This window comes from Triticum aestivum, chromosome 6A (assembly GCF_018294505.1).
Source record: "Triticum aestivum cultivar Chinese Spring chromosome 6A, IWGSC CS RefSeq v2.1, whole genome shotgun sequence".
Taxonomy (NCBI): domain Eukaryota; kingdom Viridiplantae; phylum Streptophyta; class Magnoliopsida; order Poales; family Poaceae; genus Triticum; species Triticum aestivum.
Window position 1 is genome coordinate 5102517 of NC_057809.1, and position 18671 is coordinate 5121187.

General features: G+C 42.9%; 1 protein-coding gene across 1 annotated transcript; it reads right to left on the bottom strand.

The window, feature by feature from the left end:
• Window positions 1-549: 549 nt before the first annotated feature.
• Window positions 550-6893, bottom strand: LOC123131593 (uncharacterized). The gene is made up of 13 exons (XM_044551254.1): window positions 6762-6893; window positions 6615-6688; window positions 5865-5917; window positions 5646-5781; window positions 5378-5487; window positions 5171-5240; window positions 4993-5066; window positions 4796-4891; window positions 4623-4715; window positions 4247-4374; window positions 3924-4167; window positions 2422-3842; window positions 550-1264 (listed from the first exon to the last, which is right to left on the bottom strand). The coding sequence occupies exons 3-13, from the start codon at window positions 5901-5903 to the stop codon at window positions 1252-1254; spliced, it is 2424 nt and encodes an 807-aa protein (XP_044407189.1). The 5' UTR covers window positions 5904-5917; window positions 6615-6688; window positions 6762-6893; the 3' UTR covers window positions 550-1251.
• Window positions 6894-18671: the final 11778 nt, after the last annotated feature.

The window sequence follows — 18671 nt, forward strand, 5'->3', positions numbered from 1 at the left end:
AGAGAGAGGAGGCTGTAGTCAGTCCTGGCTCTGTCACTAGTGGCGTACACACATTTTTTGACGATACATAGCTAACATCTTATTCTGGTACAACTTTTTTTGTTGGCTATAGAAAACATATACTCCCTCGGCTCAATACAAAGTTGTACTAAATCAAATACACTTACTTTGGGATGGAGGGAGTTTCTATTTTTTCTGGCAAGGAGGGATGGAGGGAGTATACACATATAAGGACTCATTGCTATTTATATTAAAACCAAATATATATAAGGACACATTGCTATTCAAGATATTGGAATTCATTCAAGCTCCAATTGCCCAAGGTAACAACAACCACATTCTTTAGTCTTCTACCCAGCCTTGCTACCATACAAACATCTTTGCCATAGTAACCATAGCATGGGATTGGCTATACAAATACCTGCGGCTCCAGTTGCATACACACTGCTGCAGAAAGCTGCACACAAATTGAGTAGAATAATACTACATAGAGCCGACCACATGACTCGAGCAAATAACAACAAATAGATAGGAGATCTCATCCACCAGGAACAAAAACATAAACCAGTTACATAACATCTTCTCTAGTCACATGATACCCCTGACCAATCCAGCACAACTGAGCACCTCCTAATCCAACAAAAAATTCTGCACTCTAGGAGTAATATGCAAAATTCTGCTGTCTAATAAATTGAGCTTGACAGGAGCATCATCATGAACAACAAAATGGTTCCCACAACAAAATATAGCAAAGCCGCACCTCCTGGTCATCCAGTACACAATTCTGCAGTCAGATAAATCATTGGTCGACCAGCTCTACAGAGGAATGCAGCTCACTACTCTGTTCTATCTTCCTTCTTGCTATTTTGTTTGTCCTCGCAACAGAAACATCCCTGGGACAGTGAATCCCACTTGCAGTTTCTTCTGTTCAGTCAAGCACCATACAGAGCAATCAAGTAACTCTCCCCTCTTCAATTCAGCCAAGCAACAACAAGACTGACGTAAGCAGACACCAGACGGGATGGCTACCAAACATACATATATACAAAGAGTCTTGTGCATGAAACAAAGATCTCGGTCACAAACAGTCGTGGTACCATAGCATAGGAATACCTGCTCCAGTTACATAGCATCTAATAAATCCGCTACAAGTATACTAAAGATAGTTAGAACTGCAACTGATTAAGGAAATACAGTTCTCTGCTCTTCCTGGTCGCTGACCATCCAAATGCTTGCGTATATTGTCCTTCATCACATGGCATTGCTGTTTTAGAGGAAACAAAGGAACATGTAAGATAATTTAGCATCAGAATACTTTTCGGCCACTTAACACATCACAAAATTAAATGAACTAACAAGACAAGTGGCTAGTACAACTATACTAAAACGTTACGCGTGCTCGGGAATCAAATAGTGAATCTGGAGAAATATAGTTTCCTTTTCTTTTCCGAAATGCTATTATAGGTTAAATGGCATCATATCCTAAACGGAGATGTTTCCAATTTATAATCTGCATTCGAGTACAGAAAAATTCTGATCATACAAGGAAAAATGCCACACAAACACAAATTAACCACCATTAGCTTGGACCAGCAACTTTCCAATTGTCATATATAAGGAAAATTTTGAGAGTTATATATCTGAATCACAAATCATGCATAAGCTCAGGCATACACATGTATAAATTAAGACCCACTAGAGTTCCAAAATAAAATATGCAATCCATCTACAACATTCGGATTAAAGAAAAACAAGTATTAACAGATAGCTTGGGGTTCACGATTCAAAGGTAGGCAGTAGAAAATTACACCATGATTATACTTAAGAAATACAAAGCTAGATTCCATGTCTGATGGGTTTGTGATACTGTTTCGGGACTAGAAAAATATTGTGGTCACCACGTGAACAAGGCTAAGCATCTTCCAGTTCTTCATATACATGATGTTATACTCCTTCAAACGCTCTTATATTTCTTTACGGTGGGAGTACTTTTGTAGGCCTAATTTCTAATTTTGTGCTGATAGTTCAGAAAACAGTGATACGACTCAATGTGAGGTGCATGCTAAGAACAGCAAACAAATCATTTTTCAGTAACATCACAAACGGATGTTATCAGACTTAGTAAGGGGGGAGTAACCGGTTCAAGAAGCATTATGCCTAGTTCCATCCAAAGCTTTAAATAGAAGAAACACACCCACAAAGCGGTCCAATATTATGACCATAAGTGAACACTACTGCAGTAAGTTATTTCATATTATTGCACGGCAAGCATTCTCTAATGTCACTTAGCTAGTCCTGTCAAAAAGGCCTAAGGATAACCATATACCCAACATATTTCCACAGCAATACCTAACAGGCAATGGACGATGCACACAACAGAACTTTGTAACCTCCACAAGAGGACAAAAAGGCAAACCTTACAGATTATCCTTGACCACAGGAAATGTGGGAGGCCAGATCATCATGAGAGGATGGATGTCACCCAATTGCAGTTCTTCTTCTGTCATGTCATACACTTTATGCAACTGCATTGACTTGACATCTAAGTGGAGTGTGCATCGACCCATCTCCAAGAACACAAACTCAGCATAGTCACCTACATGGTGTATCTGGAGAGGAGCATTGTGCTCATCCTCAACCTCGCAACCTGGGATCCTCAAATTAGCAACCATGTCACGCAAACAAATGGTGTCGATCAGCAACCAGTTGCCCCCCTTGTGCAGCCAAATGTGAAGTTGAATCTTCTTGACATGGATAACATACACACCAGAAGCATCATCAGCCTTTGCCAACATGATATCTCTATCACCATACTCCACCCCTTGTGGGAGCTGAACTGTGGAGATGCTCGAGGCATTCAAATCCAAGACAACAATGTCCTTCTGGGCGCTTGCTATGTAGATTTTATTGTCAGCAAACACAGCTTTTGGTTCTTGTCGCAGATCAAGGAGCTGGTCTGTGTCCAAGGTATGATACATGCACCACACACCATCACCATGTCGCAGCATATGTACGTGCACCGTTGATGTTGTTAACTGTATGTTAGACACCACCGACACATGCAAGTAGGACAAGCCATCGACTTCACCTACCGAGAGGAGATTGCGGTAATAGACATCCTGGATTTGGACGTGTGGGCATGGTGGGACGACAACCAGGCCTCTCTCAGGACACAAAGGATTGTGCACCCCAACTGTAAATTTGTTGCGATTGTTCTGGTTGTACAAGCTGATGAGGACTCTGCTGCTCTGGGAGCAGAGGAATTTGGCTGGCGCACCGCGGTAGGACTCTAAACTGTAGCTCACCACACGGTGGATGACGACTGCAAGCTCTGGGGGCTGAGGTAGCATTGGGAAGAAGCGAATGGAAGCCACTTTACTACCCTCCTTGTCCACAAGGTAGAAGCCGAGGAGGCGGGACCGGTGGCGCTCACGGAAACAACAGAGGAAGGCGGGTTCGGAGGCATGCTGGTACCATCGCTTGCAGACGAGAGCAGCACGGACGAGAGTGGTGGAGAAGCCGACACGTACGATGATCTCCCTAAGAAGGTCATCATCGTCGAGGACTTTGGATAATTTTCCACCACATGCAGCTATCACATTAGAATCATTCGTGGAGAGTGCAATGCATGGGGCTGACTCCTCAGGAAAAATGGATTGAACCTTTCTGGCTTGGTCTCGAGTTTCTGGCATTGTAGCCACATGAAACACATTAAAAGGTTGTCTACCAAAAGCTAGTAAAGATCTGAGCCCATCAGTATTTGCAAGTATCTTAAAGCCATTCTCTAATGTAGTAACAGCAAGAAGATTGCCTTCTTTGTTGAACCTTAACCGTGGAAATCTCTGTCAGAATGTACAGGGGTTAGATTATTAAACTAAACGGAGAAAAAAAGGTGACAAATATAATAGGGAATTGAGACTTACTGGCAAGCCTCCATCGGCTTCAATGCAGGTAAGCATGTTGGTGTTATCAACATCCCAAAACTTAATTTGGTTCTCTTCACCAGCAGCTAAAATGCGATTATGAGCTGTATCAAACTGCACGACACCATGCACTACAGATGATGTTTTACGGAATCCAGAATATGTCCTTTCGATAGATCCTTCACTTTGCTTCCACTCAACCAAATGCGAGTCTCCCTCTTTGCTTGTTCCACATGAGAACAACCTTCAAATCAAAAAGTAAAATATTACATATCAACAACTAGAAACACTTCTAGTGAGCAAAATAACACATGTATGCTTACCTAGTTCCGTCGGTACTATAGAGCATTGCAGTACACCATTTTCCTGGAGCATCATACTCCACCCTAGAACTCATATTGTCATAAAGCCATGCCTTAATTTTCCCATCAAAGGAAATTGAGAAAATAAACTGCAGCGAACACGATAAAACCATATATCAGTACACAAGATAATGGCTAATGTGCTTGAAAAAACGATGCGCTGGCAAATCTCCCTCGGAGCACAAAACACAGGCATCACCCGCATGATGGCTCATACTGCCTCAATTCAAACTATAGTTGAGTAGACTTTTGCAGCATATAGAGTAAGGAGCAACCACATATATTCATTGCATGCTGAGATGTTAATGCCTAAATATTGTATTCAGATAGCACACACATGAATAGCGTCCATATGATGAGGGAAAATAGAATACACAGGTGCCTCATGCCCTTCAAATGAATATAATTTCTGTCCATGCATATCCCAGACCTACAAAATGGGAAGGAAGTTAAAAAGACCAGGCTGGGGAAAAGGAAATAGATGATAACCATTTAAGACATGTAAGATACCCTTATCAGCTTGTCATCTCCACAAGTGACAACACAAAGTTGCTTATTTGGCCGGGAGAAAGCTATGTCATTAACTCCTCCAGAATGAGCCTCAATCTAACATCAAGAATAAATGGTTTAGTAACAGAAGTCACTCAACATATAATGAAATGTAACATCTATATACTGATGTTCAATGAACAATTAGAAGATCAAACCTCTACAACTTGGCGTGTTTCATTTGGATGCTGATATGCATGCAGATGGATCAAATGTTTCGTAAATGCAACTTCTAAAAGCAAAAAAAAGTAAGCTTAAGCAACAATGGAGCACAATATGAAGAACACTGAATGCAATACAGAGTTACTGGCTGGAGATCGAAATATTGACACTGACCAATCAAGTCTCCATAAGGGCTCCATGTAACTCGACTAACGGCCACGGAAGAGTCTTTAGCCATGACACTCTTTTCTCACAGTAGACAAATGGCGAGGCACATATATAATATGAGAACATTTAGATGCTTACAAACAAGTTACATTACTACAAGTAAAACCAAAGAGGAGCAAATTACATACAGAATTTCAAATTGTGCTCAGTTACCTGATATTGTGCTGAACATGCTTGCATGTCCCAGACTTTGAAGGGCTTTGAGACCAGCCTCTCGTGCATACCGATCTCCCAAAGTGTAAATTCACCATTAGCAGATCCAACTATTTGAGTAGTAATAATGACAAGAAAATTAATGAAGTGTTGAAATCCTAATATACACCCAAATCACATGAAACAACTTTATTACTTGCAAAGTTGTGACTGCATCTATACACATATATATATTTTAGATATAGTAAATTATCAATTTTAATCGTACCTAGTAGTAGTGTATGATGGGAAGGATGAAAGTCCATGCTAGTTACATTAGATCCCTGTGATAGTGTACAAGCTACTCTCGTAGGAAGGTAATCTAATGACCGTGAAGGTTCAGTAATAGGTGCAGGATAAGTGACCTGCAAATAAGTAGAGATAATTTTATTTAGCTTGGACGAAAATGCACAATGGTGATATATCTTGACTACATATGCAACATTACCTCATCAATACCATATCGACTGGAACTCGGTTGCTCCATCAGTTGCCCAGATTCTGCATTTGAAAAGTGGGCATTTTCATCATGGAGACAAATGGGGAAGCAGAGCAACCAACTAAAACTATAACTGTTGAAACTGAAGAAGAGGAGAGCAGTGCTGTTTCAGAGGAAGCCGGATCAACAGCAGCAGAAGAGATCAAGGCTGGACCCTGCAGGTTAGAGAGACCCCATGTGCAGTCCAGCCGGTACCTGGGGAAGAAATGGATTGCATACTAGGGGACCCACTGGTCAGTGTGTTGCGCTGTGTGTATGCCTTAAGTAGTTGTGCTTCTCCTTAAAGTTGTAATCCAGATCTTAGTGCCCAGATGTGGCTATAGAAGTGAATCTCGTGCCCAGATCTTGAGGAATACAAGTAGGATGGTAACAAATTATGGGTGGGTTAGGAACAGCTTCAGCTAGTGCAGAGAGGCATTTTGTACTAGTATTTGTAACCCTCTGTATGTGTTCGGGATGGCTTCTAGCGACAGAGCTTTTGTGTAAAATCTAAAACACCCATAACATCAACAACATACACTGTTAATAAAGTTGTTGCATAACTGAGGCACTGCAGTGTAAATCAAATTCATAACCATAGCTCTTGCACACCACGAAATTCAGATGATAAATTAATTATGAAAAGAGAAAAAGGGGGATTGGCTCCGAGGTCGGCAACCAGCAACGTGTAGAGGGAGGCGGGATCGAGAGATGGCGCACGGTTTCGGCGGCAGGCTGTAGACGTGGCAGCGCCCGGCGTCCCCTTCTTCCGACCGGACACCGCCGCGAACGAGCTATCAGAGGATAGAAAAGAGAGGGAATCAGTGGGAGATGGGAAAGGAGGGGAAGGAGAAGGGGTGGGCTGACCTCGATTCGCCGGGGACGGGGCCGATTGAGGTCGCCGGCGGCGCAGCTCCTCCTTTTCGCCGGCGACAGCCGCCGTTGTGTGCTGTGGGAAGACTGCGGACAGACCAAGGGAGATTTTTTTTTTCCTTTTGAGAGAGGAAAGTGCAGCGGCCTACCAGCATGTAATGCTGGCCCATTCAACTCCAACCCATCAGTCAATTCAAAAAAAAAAAACAAGACACTGACACTGGTATAAAAAACCCTTTTATATTATGGGATGAACGGAGTATTTATTAGGGACATTATATACGAATCATTTTTTGAGAGAGAGAAATTATTATTAAAAAAAGTAAGAAATAGAGTTACCAGGAATTCAAGTCTTATCTAAAGTCTTGTTGGCTGCATAATGACTTGGAAGTGATTATTTCAAGGGGCGTCATTCGCCCACCGGGTCCGCACTGCCGGGTTTGGGCTTTCGACAATGTCACCGACATCTCGAAGGCAGACGGCTAGGTCTAGCGGGTCGCCGCACCGATCAGGATGACGCCTGCAGCTGGTGAAGTCAAACTTTTAATCACTGATGAATGTATATAGACATACCTTAGAGTGTCGATTCACCCACTTTGCTTTGTATGTAGGAATGGAGGGAGTACCTTGTATGTGCCTAGGCTGTTTTCTTACGTCCCTACAATATTACAACCCTACATATTTATATGGAGAGTGGGAGGAGATCAAGTTACGAATCCAACCAGGTAGCAAGAGGATTGTGGTTAGTGACCTTGACTATATGAATTGTGGTCAGACAGACGGCAAATTTGAATAGGTTAGGCGATTGGTGTTGCCCTGACAAAGTCCAATTCGAAGTAAGAAATAGCAGAACGGGCACACGAAGTCGAAATTTTGCAGTGTAGCACATGTGAGCCCCTCTAAGAGCGAACAACCTTGCTATACGTACGATAGAATGCATGTCCAACACTGTACAATTAGAGATAATTCAGTTTGTGGGCCATAGCAATTAGAGATGCTTTGCTCTCTGGTCGTACTGGTCGGACAAGAAATCCATCGTACACAGAGCAGTTTCGAAGAGCGAACCGCTACTGCGCCATAGGAACGTGATCAAATAGAAAGGGGAGGGATGGCCTTTACAAGTGAGGTGGCTTTGTCTTGGAACCGCTACTGCGCCATAGGAACGTGATCAAATAGAAAGGGGAGGGATGGCCTTTACAAGTGAGGTGGCTTTGTCTTGGACATGAGAGGCATCTCACAAAACAGAGGTAACACAACGGTACCTGGACGAAGGCCGGCCGGCCATGGGGGAGAGTGATTTACATCCGCGTCGTGATTTATCACCCCCTTCCCGCTCGCCCACTGGGTCAAAGGAGGAGGAAAACACAGGTGTAATGATGCATGATTGCCCACGAACCAAATAATTGGCTTCCTTGCTAGGCTGGGCAAGGCAAGCGCTTACCAACAATAGTAAAAAAGGGGGAAAAGGTCCAGGCCGGTTCAGCCCATTAGTCCCGGTTCAGTCCAGAACCGGGACCCATGGGGGCATTGGACCCGGTTCGTGAGCCCAGGGGGCCGGCCGGGCCACATGGGCCATTGGTCCCGGTTCGGCTGGACCTTTTGGTCTCGATTTGTGGGACGAACCGGGACCAATGGGCCTGGCTCCTGGCCCACCACCATTGGTCCCGGTTGGTGGCTTGAACCGGGACCAAAGGCTCCCCTTTAGTCCCGGTTCATGCCACCAACCGGGACCAATGAGGTGCCTATATATACCCCCTCGCGTGAGAGCAGAGCACACTGCTTTATTTTTTCTGGCCGTCGAGGGGGAGAGGGCTTGGTGGTGCTCTAGCTCACCTCCCATGCACACAAGGTGTTCGATGGAATGCCCGAGCCACACTACTTAAGCTTTCTCCTCTCCAAGCTCGACCTCCAAGCTCCATTTTCTCAATATTTGTCAAGGTTTAGCGGTCCATCACGCCCCGTCCCCATCTTCACCGCCGCCGATCACCCTCGCAGAGCTCATCGCCGGCACCACCGTGGTGAGCCTCTTGTTCTTATCTTCTTTCTGAAAGGAAAAAATATTCTTACTTGTATGTTTACATAGATACTTGTATTATTTTCTTACTTTTATTATTGCATCTTATATAGTGCGATGGTTTTGGTATCCGCCCCCGTCGGCCCTCGTCCTGTCTATGATTCGGATGTGGTATATATTATCTTTATAACTATTGGTTCATTTATTGTTTATGAAAATTATGCCGACCAACGTGACATAGATTTTATTTATCTAGGAGGTATGTGAACCGGAAATTCCAACCGACCCTATTGTCGAGAGGTTAAATTTAGTTGAAGAAGAAAACAATTTCTTGAAAAAAAAATTGAGGAGGAGAAGATGATATTGGAGTTGCATGTTGCGGATGTCGTCGATGATCACAAGATCAAGATGGATGCAATGCACTTGAAGATTAGAAAGATTAGAAAATATGCCATTCATACCGAGGCTTGGTATCATTATGCCGTTGGATCAATTGTTACCTTTGTTGCGATTATGATCGCATTTGTTTTCGCATTGCAATGTTTTACATAGTTTCAATGTATGGTTTAATTAATTAGATGCTCTGGAGAGCTATATGTTGTTAGATGAGAACTATGTATGTACTTTGATTTTAATGTGATGATGAACTTCTATTATTTGGACACTTAATTATATATAATGCACGCAAATGAACCGACAATGGATGTACGGCGACATACACACCTCCGAGTACATTAAGAGCGTGCATGAGTTTCTCGATGCGGCTGAGGCAAACAAGCAGAATGGTTTTATGTGTTGTCCATGCACTAAATATGGGAATACGATGTCTTACTCTAACCGGAAAATCCTTCACTCCCACCTGCTTTACGAGGGTTTCATGCCACACTATAATGTTTGGACGAGGCACGGAGAAATAGGGGTTATGATAGAAGACGACGAAGAAGAAGAGTACGATGACAACTATGTGCCCCCTGAATACGGTGATGCTGCAACGGGTGGAGCTGGTGAAGATCAAGAGGAACCAGACGATGTGCCCAATGATGCTGCAACGGGTGAAGCTGCTGAAGATCAAGAGGAACCAGACGATGTGCCCGATGATGATGATCTCCGCCAGGTCATTGTCGATGCAAGGACGCAATGCGAAAGTCAAAAGGAGAAGCTGAAGTTCGATCGCATGTTAGAGGATCACAAAAAAGGGTTGTACCCCAATTGCGAAGATGGTAACACAAAGCTCGGTACTGTACTGGAACTTCAAGAAGAACGGCAAGCAAGTTGCTGCTCAAGTGAAGAAGCCCAAGTCTGGACCTAAGCCTGAGACTAAGTGCTTCTACTGCAAAGGAACTGGTCACTGGAAGCGGAACTGCCCCAAGTATTTGGCGGATAAGAAGGATGGCAAAGTGAACAAAGGTATATTTGATATACATGTTATTGATGTGTACTTTAGTAGTGTTTATAGCAACCCCTCAGTATTTGATACTAGTTCAGTTGCTAAGAGTAGTAACTCGAAACGGGAGTTGCAGAATGAACAGAGACTAGTTAAGGGTGAAGTGACGATGTGTGTTGGAAGTGGTTCCAAGATTGATATGATCATCATCGCACACTCCCTATACTTTCGGGATTAGTGTTGAAACTAAATAAGTGTTATTTGGTGTTTGCGTTGAGCATGAATATAATTTGATCATGTTTGTTGCAATATGGTTATTCATTTAAGTAAGAGAATAAATTGTTGTTCTGTTTAAATGAATAAAACCTTCTATGGTCATACACACCAATGAAAATGGTTTGTTGGATCTCGATCGTAGTGATACACATATTCATAATATTGAAGCCAAAAGATGCAAAATTAATAATGATAGTGCAACTTATTTGTGGCACTGCCGTTTAAGTCATATTGGTGTAAAGCGCATGAAGAAACTCCATGCTGATGGGATTTTGGAATCACTTGATACTTGCGAACCATGCCTCTTGGGCAAGATGACTAAAACGCCGTTCTCCGGAACAATGGAGCGAGCAACAGATTTGTTGGAAATCATACATACTGATGTATGTGGTCCGATGAATATTAAGGCTTGCAGCGGGTATCATTATTTTCTGACCTTCACAGATGATTTGAGCAGATATGGGTATATCTACTTAATGAAATAGAAGTCTGAAACATTTGAAAAGTTTATATAATTTCAGAGTGAAGTGGAAAATCATCGTAACAAGAAAATAAAGTTTCTACGATCTGATCGTGGAGAAGAGTATTTGAGTTACGAGTTTGGTCTTCAGTTAAAACAATGTGAAATAGTTTCACTACTCACGCCACCTGGAACACCACAACATAATGGTGTGTCCGAATGTCATAACCGTACTTTATTGGATATAGTGCAATCTATGATGCTTCTTACCGATTTACCACTATCGTTTTTGGGGTTATGCATTAAAGACAGCTGCATTCACGTTAAAAAGGGCACCATCTAAGTCCGTTGAGACGACACAATCTGAACTGTGGTTTGGCAAGAAACCAAAGTTGTCGTTTCTTAAAGTTTGGGGTTGCGATGCTTATATGAAAAAGTTTCATCCTGATAAGCTCAAACCCAAATCGGAGAAATATGTCTTCATAGGATACCCAAAGGAGACTGTTGGGTACACCTTCTATCACAGATCCGAAGGCAAGACATTCGTTGCTAAGAATGGATCCTTTCTAGAGAAGGAGTTTCTCTCGAAAGAAGTGAGTGGGAGGAAAGTAGAACTTGATAAGGTAATTGTACCTTCACCATTATTGGAAAGTAGTTCATCACAGAAATCTGTTCATGTGACTACTACACCAATTAGTGAGGAAGCTAATGATGATGATCATGTAACTTCAGATCAAGTTACTACCGAATCTCGTAGGTAAACCAGAGTGAGATCCGCACCAGAGTGGTAAGGTTATCCTGATGGGTTTCGTAGTAATTTCAAAAATTTTCCTACGCACACGCAAGATCATGTGATGCATAGCAACGAGGGGAGAGTATTGTCTACGTACCCAACGCAGACCGACTGCGGAAGCGATGACACGACGTAGAGGAAGTAGTCGTACGTCTTCTCGATCCAACCGATCAAGCACCGAAACTACGGCACCTCCGAGTTCGAGCACACGTTCAGCTCGATGACGATCCCCGGACTCCGATCCAGCAAAGTGTCGGGGAAGAGTTTTGTCAGCACGACGGCGTGGTGACGATCTTGATGAACTACAGCAGCAGGGCTTCGCCTAAACTCCGCTACAGTATTATCGAGGAATATGGTGGCAGGGGGCACCGCACACGGCTAAGGAATCGATCACGTGGATCAACTTGTGTCAACTTGTGTATTTAGAGGTGCCCCTGCCTCCGTATATAAAGGAGGAGAGGAGGGGAGGCTGGCCGGCCAAAGGGGGGAGGCGCAGGAGAGTCCTACTCCCTCTGGGAGTAGGATTCCCCCTCCAATCCTAGTCCAACTAGGATTCCTCGGAGGGGAAAAGAGGAGGAGGGGGCCGGCCACCTCTCCTAGTCCTAATAGGACTAGGGGAAGGGGGGGCGCGCAGCCCAACTAGGGCAGCCCCTTCTCTTTTCCACTAAGGCCCACTATAGCCCAAATAGCTCCCGGGGGGTTCCGGTAACCCTCCCGGTATTCCGGTAAAATCCCGATTTCACCCGGAACACTTCCGATATCCAAATATAGGCTTCCAATATATCAATCTTTACGTCTCGACCATTTCGAGACTCCTCGTCATGTCCGTGATCACATCCGGGACTCCGAACAACCTTCGGTACATCAAAATGCATAAACTCATAATATAACTGTCATCGTAACCTTAAGCGTGCGGACCCTACGGGTTCGAGAACAATGTAGACATGACCGAGACACGTCTCCGGTCAATAACCAATAGCGGGACCTGGATGCCCATATTGGCTCCTACATATGCTACGAAGATCTTTATCGGTCAGACCGCATAACAACATACGTTGTTCCCTTTGTCATCGGTATGTTACTTGCCCGAGATTCGATCGTCGGTATCCAATACCTAGTTCAATCTCGTTACTGGCAAGTCTCTTTACTCGTTCCGTAATACATCATCTCACAACTAACATATTAGTTGTAATGCTTGCAAGGCTTATGTGATGTGTATTACCGAGAGGGCCCAGAGATACCTCTCCGACAATCGGAGTGACAAATCCTAATTTCGAAATACGCCAACCCAACATCGACCATTGGAGACACCTGTAGTACTCCTTTATAATTACCCAGTTACGTTGTGACGTTTGGTAGTACCCAAAGTGTTCCTCCGGTAAACGGGAGTTGCATAATCTCATAGTCATAGGAACATGTATAAGTCATGAAGAAAGCAATAGCAACATACTAAACGATCGGGTGCTAAGCTAATGGAATGGGTCATGTCAATCAGATCATTCGACTAATGATGTGACCTCGTTAATCAAATAAAAACTCATTGTTCATGGTTAGGAAACATAACCATCTTTGATTAACGAGCTAGTCTAGTAGAGGCATACTAGTGACACTTTGTTTGTCTATGTATTCACACATGTATTATGTTTCCGGTAAATACAATTCTAGCATGAATAATAAACATTTATCATGATTATAAGGAAATAAATAATAACTTTATTATTGCCTCTAGGGCATATTTCCTTCAGTCTCCCACTTGCACTAGAGTCAATAATCTAGATTACACTGTAATGATTCTAACACCCATGGAGCCTTGGTGCTGATCATGTTTTGCTCGTGGAAGAGGCTTAGTCAACGGGTCTGCAACATTCAGATCCGTATGTATCTTGCAAATCTCTATGTCTCCCACTTGGACTAGATCCCGGATGGAGTTGAAGCGTCTCTTGATGTGTTTGGTCCTTTTGTGAAATCTGGATTCCTTTGCTAAGGCAATTGCACCAGTATTGTCACAAAAGATTTTCATTGGACCCGATGCACTAGGTATGACACCTAGATCGGATATGAACTCCTTCATCCAGACTCCTTCATTTGCTGCTTCCGAAGCAGCTATGTATTCCGCTTCACATGTAGATCCCGCTACGACGCTTTGTTTAGAACTGCACCAACTGACAGCTCCACCGTTTAATGTAAACACGTATCCGGTTTGCGATTTAGAATCGTCCGGATCAGTGTCAAAGCTTGCATCAACGTAACCTTTTACGGTGAGCTCTTTGTCACCTCCATATACGAGAAACATATCCTTAGTCCTTTTTAGGTATTTCAGGATGTTCTTGACCGCTGTCCAGTGATCCACTCCTGGATTACTTTGGTACCTCCCTGCTAAACTTATAGCAAGGCACACATCAGGTCTGGTACACAGCATTGCATACATGATAGAGCCTATGGCTGATGCATAGGGAACATCTTTCATATTCTCTCTATCTTCTGTAGTGGTCGGGCATTGAGTCTTACTCAATTTGACACCTTGTAATACAGGCAAGAATCCTTTCTTTGCTTGATCCATTTTGAATTTCTTCAAAATCTTGTCAAGGTATGTGCTTTGTGAAAGTCCAATTAAGTGTCTTGATCTATCTCTATAGATCTTAATGCCTAATATGTAAGCAGCTTCACCGAGGTCTTTCATTGAAAAACTTTTATTCAAGTATCCCTTTATGCTATCCAGAAATTCTATATCATTTCCAATCAGTAATATGTCATCCACATATAATATCAGAAATGCTACAGAGCTCCCACTCACTTTCTTGTAAATACAGGCTTCTCCGAAAGTCTGTATAAAACCAAATGCTTTGATCACACTATCAAAACGTTTATTCCAACTCCGAGAGGCTTGCACCAGTCCATAAATGGATCGCTGGAGCTTGCACACTTTGTTAGCTCCCTTTGGATCGACAAAACCTTCTGGTTGCATCATATACAACTCTTCTTCCAGAAATCCATTCAGGAATGCAGTTTTGACATCCATTTGCCAAATTTCATAATCATAAAATGCGGCAATTGCTAACATGATTCGGACGGACTTAAGCATCGCTACGGGTGAGAAGGTCTCATCGTAGTCAATCCCTTGAACTTGCCGAAAACCTTTTGCGACAAGTCGAGCTTTGTAGACAGTAACATTACCATCAGCGTCAGTCTTCTTCTTAAAGATCCATTTATTCTCAATTGCTTGCCGATCATCGGGCAAGTCAACCAAAGTCCATACTTTGTTCTCATACATGGATCCCATCTCAGATTTCATGGCTTCAAGCCACTTTGCGGAATCTGGGCTCACCATCGCTTCTTCATAGTTCGTAGGTTCATCATGATCTAGTAGCATGACCTCCAGAACAGGATTACCGTACCACTCTGGTGCGGATCTTACTCTGGTTGATCTACGAGGTTCAGCAGTATCTTGATCTGAAGTTTCATGATCATTATCATTGGCTTCCTCACTAACTGGTGTAGGTGTCACTGAAACAGTTTTCTGTGATGAACTACTTTCCAGTAAGGGAGCGGGTACAGTTACCTCGTCAAGTTCTACTTTCCTCCCACTCACTTCTTTCGAGAGAAACTCCTTCTCTAGAAATGATCCATTCTTAGCAACGAATGTCTTGCCTTCGGATCTGTGATAGAAGGTGTACCCAACAGTTTCCTTTGGGTATCCTATGAAGACACATTTCTCCAATTTGGGTTCGAGCTTATCAGGTTGAAGCTTTTTCACATAAGCATCGCAGCCCCAAACTTTAAGAAACGACAACTTTGGTTTCTTGCCAAACCACAGTTCATAAGGCGTCCTCTTAACGGATTTTGATGGTGCCCTATTTAACGTGAATGCGGCCGTCTCTAAAGCATATCCCCAAAAAGATAACGGTAAATCAGTAAGAGACATCATAGATCGCACCATATCTAGTAAAGTACGATTACGACGTTCGGACACACCATTATGCTGTGGTGTTCCGGGTGGCATGAGTTGCGAAACTATTCCACAGTTTTTCAAATGTACACCAAACTCGTAACTCAAATATTCTCCTCCACGATCAGATCGTAGAAACTTTATTTTCTTGTTACGGTGATTTTCAACTTCACTCTGAAATTCTTTGAACTTTTCAAATGTTTCAGACTTATGTTTCATTAAGTAGATATACCCATATCTGCTTAAATCATCTGTGAAGGTGAGAAAATAACGATATCCACCACGAGCCTCAATATTCATCGGGCCACATACATCGGTATGTATGATTTCCAACAAATCTGTTGCTCTCTCCATAGTACCGGAGAACGGTGTTTTAGTCATCTTGCCCATGAGGCACGGTTCGCAAGTACCAAGTGATTCATAATCAAGTGGTTCCAAAAGTCCATCAGCATGGAGTTTCTTCATGCGCTTTATACCGATATGACCTAAACGACAGTGCCACAAATAAGTTGCACTTTCATTATCAACTCTGCATCTTTTGGCTTCAATATTATGAATATGTGTATTACTACTATCGAGATTCAATAAGAATAGACCACTCTTCAAGGGTGCATGACCATAAAAGATATTACTCATATAAATAGAACAACCATTATTCTCTGATTTAAATGAATAACCGTCTCGCATTAAACAAGATCCAGATATAATGTTCATGCTCAACGCTGGCACCAAATAACAATTATTTAGGTCTAATATTAATCCCGAAGGTAGATGTAGAGGTAGCATGCCGACTGCGATTACATCGACTTTGGAACCGTTTCCCACGCGCATCGTCACCTCGTCCTTTGCCAGTGCCCGCTTATTCCGTAGTCCCTGTTTCGAGTTGCAAATATTAGCAACAGAACCAGTATCAAATACCCAGGTGCTACTGCGAGCTCTAGTAAGGTACACATCAATAACATGTATATCCCATATACCTTTGTTCACCTTGCCATCCTTCTTATCCGCCAAATACTTGGGGCAGTTCCGCTTCCAGTGACCAGTCTGCTTGCAGTAGAAGCACTCAGTTTCAGGCTTAGGTCCAGACTTGGGTTTCTTCTCTTGAGCAGCAACTTGCTTGCCGTTCTTCTTGAAGTTCCCCTTTTTCTTCCCTTTGCCCTTTTTCTTGAAACTAGTGGTCTTGTTAACCATCAACACTTGATGCTCCTTCTTGATTTCTACCTCCGCAGCTTTTAGCATTGCGAAGAGCTCGGGAATAGTCTTGTTCATCCCTTGCATATTATAGTTCATCATGAAGCTCTTGTAGCTTGGTGGCAGTGATTGGAGAATTCTGTCAATGACGCAATCATCCAGAAGATTAACTCCCAATTGAATCAAGTGATTATTATACCCAGACATTTTGAGTATATGCTCACTGACAGAACTGTTCTCCTCCATCTTGCAGCTATAGAACTTATTGGAGACTTCATATCTCTCAATTCGGGCATTTGCTTGAAATATTAACTTCAACTCTTGGAACATCTCATATGCTCCATGACGTTCAAAACGTCGTTGAAGTCCCGATTCTAAGCCGTAAAGCATGGCACACTGAACTATCGAGTAGTCATCAGCTTTGCTCTGCCAGACGTTCATAACATCTGGTGTTGCTCCAGTAGCAGGCTTGGCACCCAGCGGTGCTTCCAGGACGTAATTTTTCTGTGCAGCAATGAGGATAATCCTCAAGTTACGGACCCAGTCCGTGTAATTGCTACCATCATCTTTCAACTTTGCTTTCTCAAGGAACGCATTAAAATTCAACGGAACAACAGCACGAGCCATCTATCTACAATCAACATAAACAAGCAAGATACTATCAGGTACTGAGTTCATGATAAATTTTAAGTTCAATTAATCATATTATTTAAGAACTCCCACTTAGATAGACATCCCTCTAATCCTCTAAGTGATTACGTGATCCAAATCAACTAAACCATGACCGATCATCACGTGAGATGGAGTAGTTTTCAATGGTGAACATCGTTATGTTGATCATATCTACTATATGATTCACGCTCGACCTTTCGGTCTCCGTGTTCCGAGGCCATATCTGCATATGCTAGGCTCGTCAAGTTTAACCTGAGTATTCTGCGTGTGCAAAACTGGCTTGCACCCGTTGTAGATGGACGTAGAGCTTATCACACCCGATCATCACGTGGTGTCTGGGCACGACGAACTTTGGCAACGGTGCATACTCAGGGAGAACACTTCTTGATAATTTAGTGAGAGATCATCTTATGATGCTACCGTCAATCAAAGCAAGATAAGATGCATAAAAGATAAACATCACATGCAATCAATATAAGTGATATGATATGGTCATCATCATCTTGTGCTTATGATCTCCATCTCCAAAGCACCGTCATGATCACCATCGTCACCGGCGCGACACCTTGATCTCCATCGTAGCATCGTTGTCGTCTCGCCAATCTTATGCTTCCACGACTATCACTACCGTTTAGTAATAAAGTAAAGCATTACATCGCGATTGCATTGCATACAATAAAGCAACAACCATATGGCTCCTGCCAGTTGCCGATAACTCGGTTACAAAACATGATCATCTCATACAATAAAATTCAGCATCATGCTTTGACCATATCACATCACAACATGCTCTGCAAAAACAAGTTAGACGTCCTCTACTTTGTTGTTGCTTGTTTTACGTGGCTGCTACGGGCTTAAGTAAGAACCAATCTCAACTACGCATCAAAACCACAACGATAGTTTGTCAAATAGACTCCGTTTTAACCTTCGCAAGGACCGGGCGTAGCCATACTTGGTTCAACTAAAGTTGGAGAGACAGTCGCCCGCAAGCCATCTCTGTGCAAAGCACGTCGAGGGAACCGGTCTCGCGTAAGCGTACGCGTAAGGTTGGTCTGGGTCGTCTCGTCCAACAATACCGCCGAACCAAAATATGACATGCTGGTAGGCAGTATGACTTGTATCGTCCACAACTCACTTGTGTTCTACTCGTGCATATAACATCAACATC

Bases quoted from the DNA above. Each gene is read 5' to 3' on its own strand.
- LOC123131593 (XM_044551254.1), bottom strand. From the start codon at position 5,903: ATGGAGCAACCGAGTTCCAGTCGATATGGTATTGATGAG. The intron at 5,488-5,645 runs GTACGATTAAAA...CTACTCAAATAG, and splicing joins CCATCATACACTACTACTAG to TTGGATCTGCTAATGGTGAA. The intron at 5,067-5,170 runs GTCAGTGTCAAT...TTTTGCTTTTAG, and splicing joins CCCTTATGGAGACTTGATTG to AAGTTGCATTTACGAAACAT.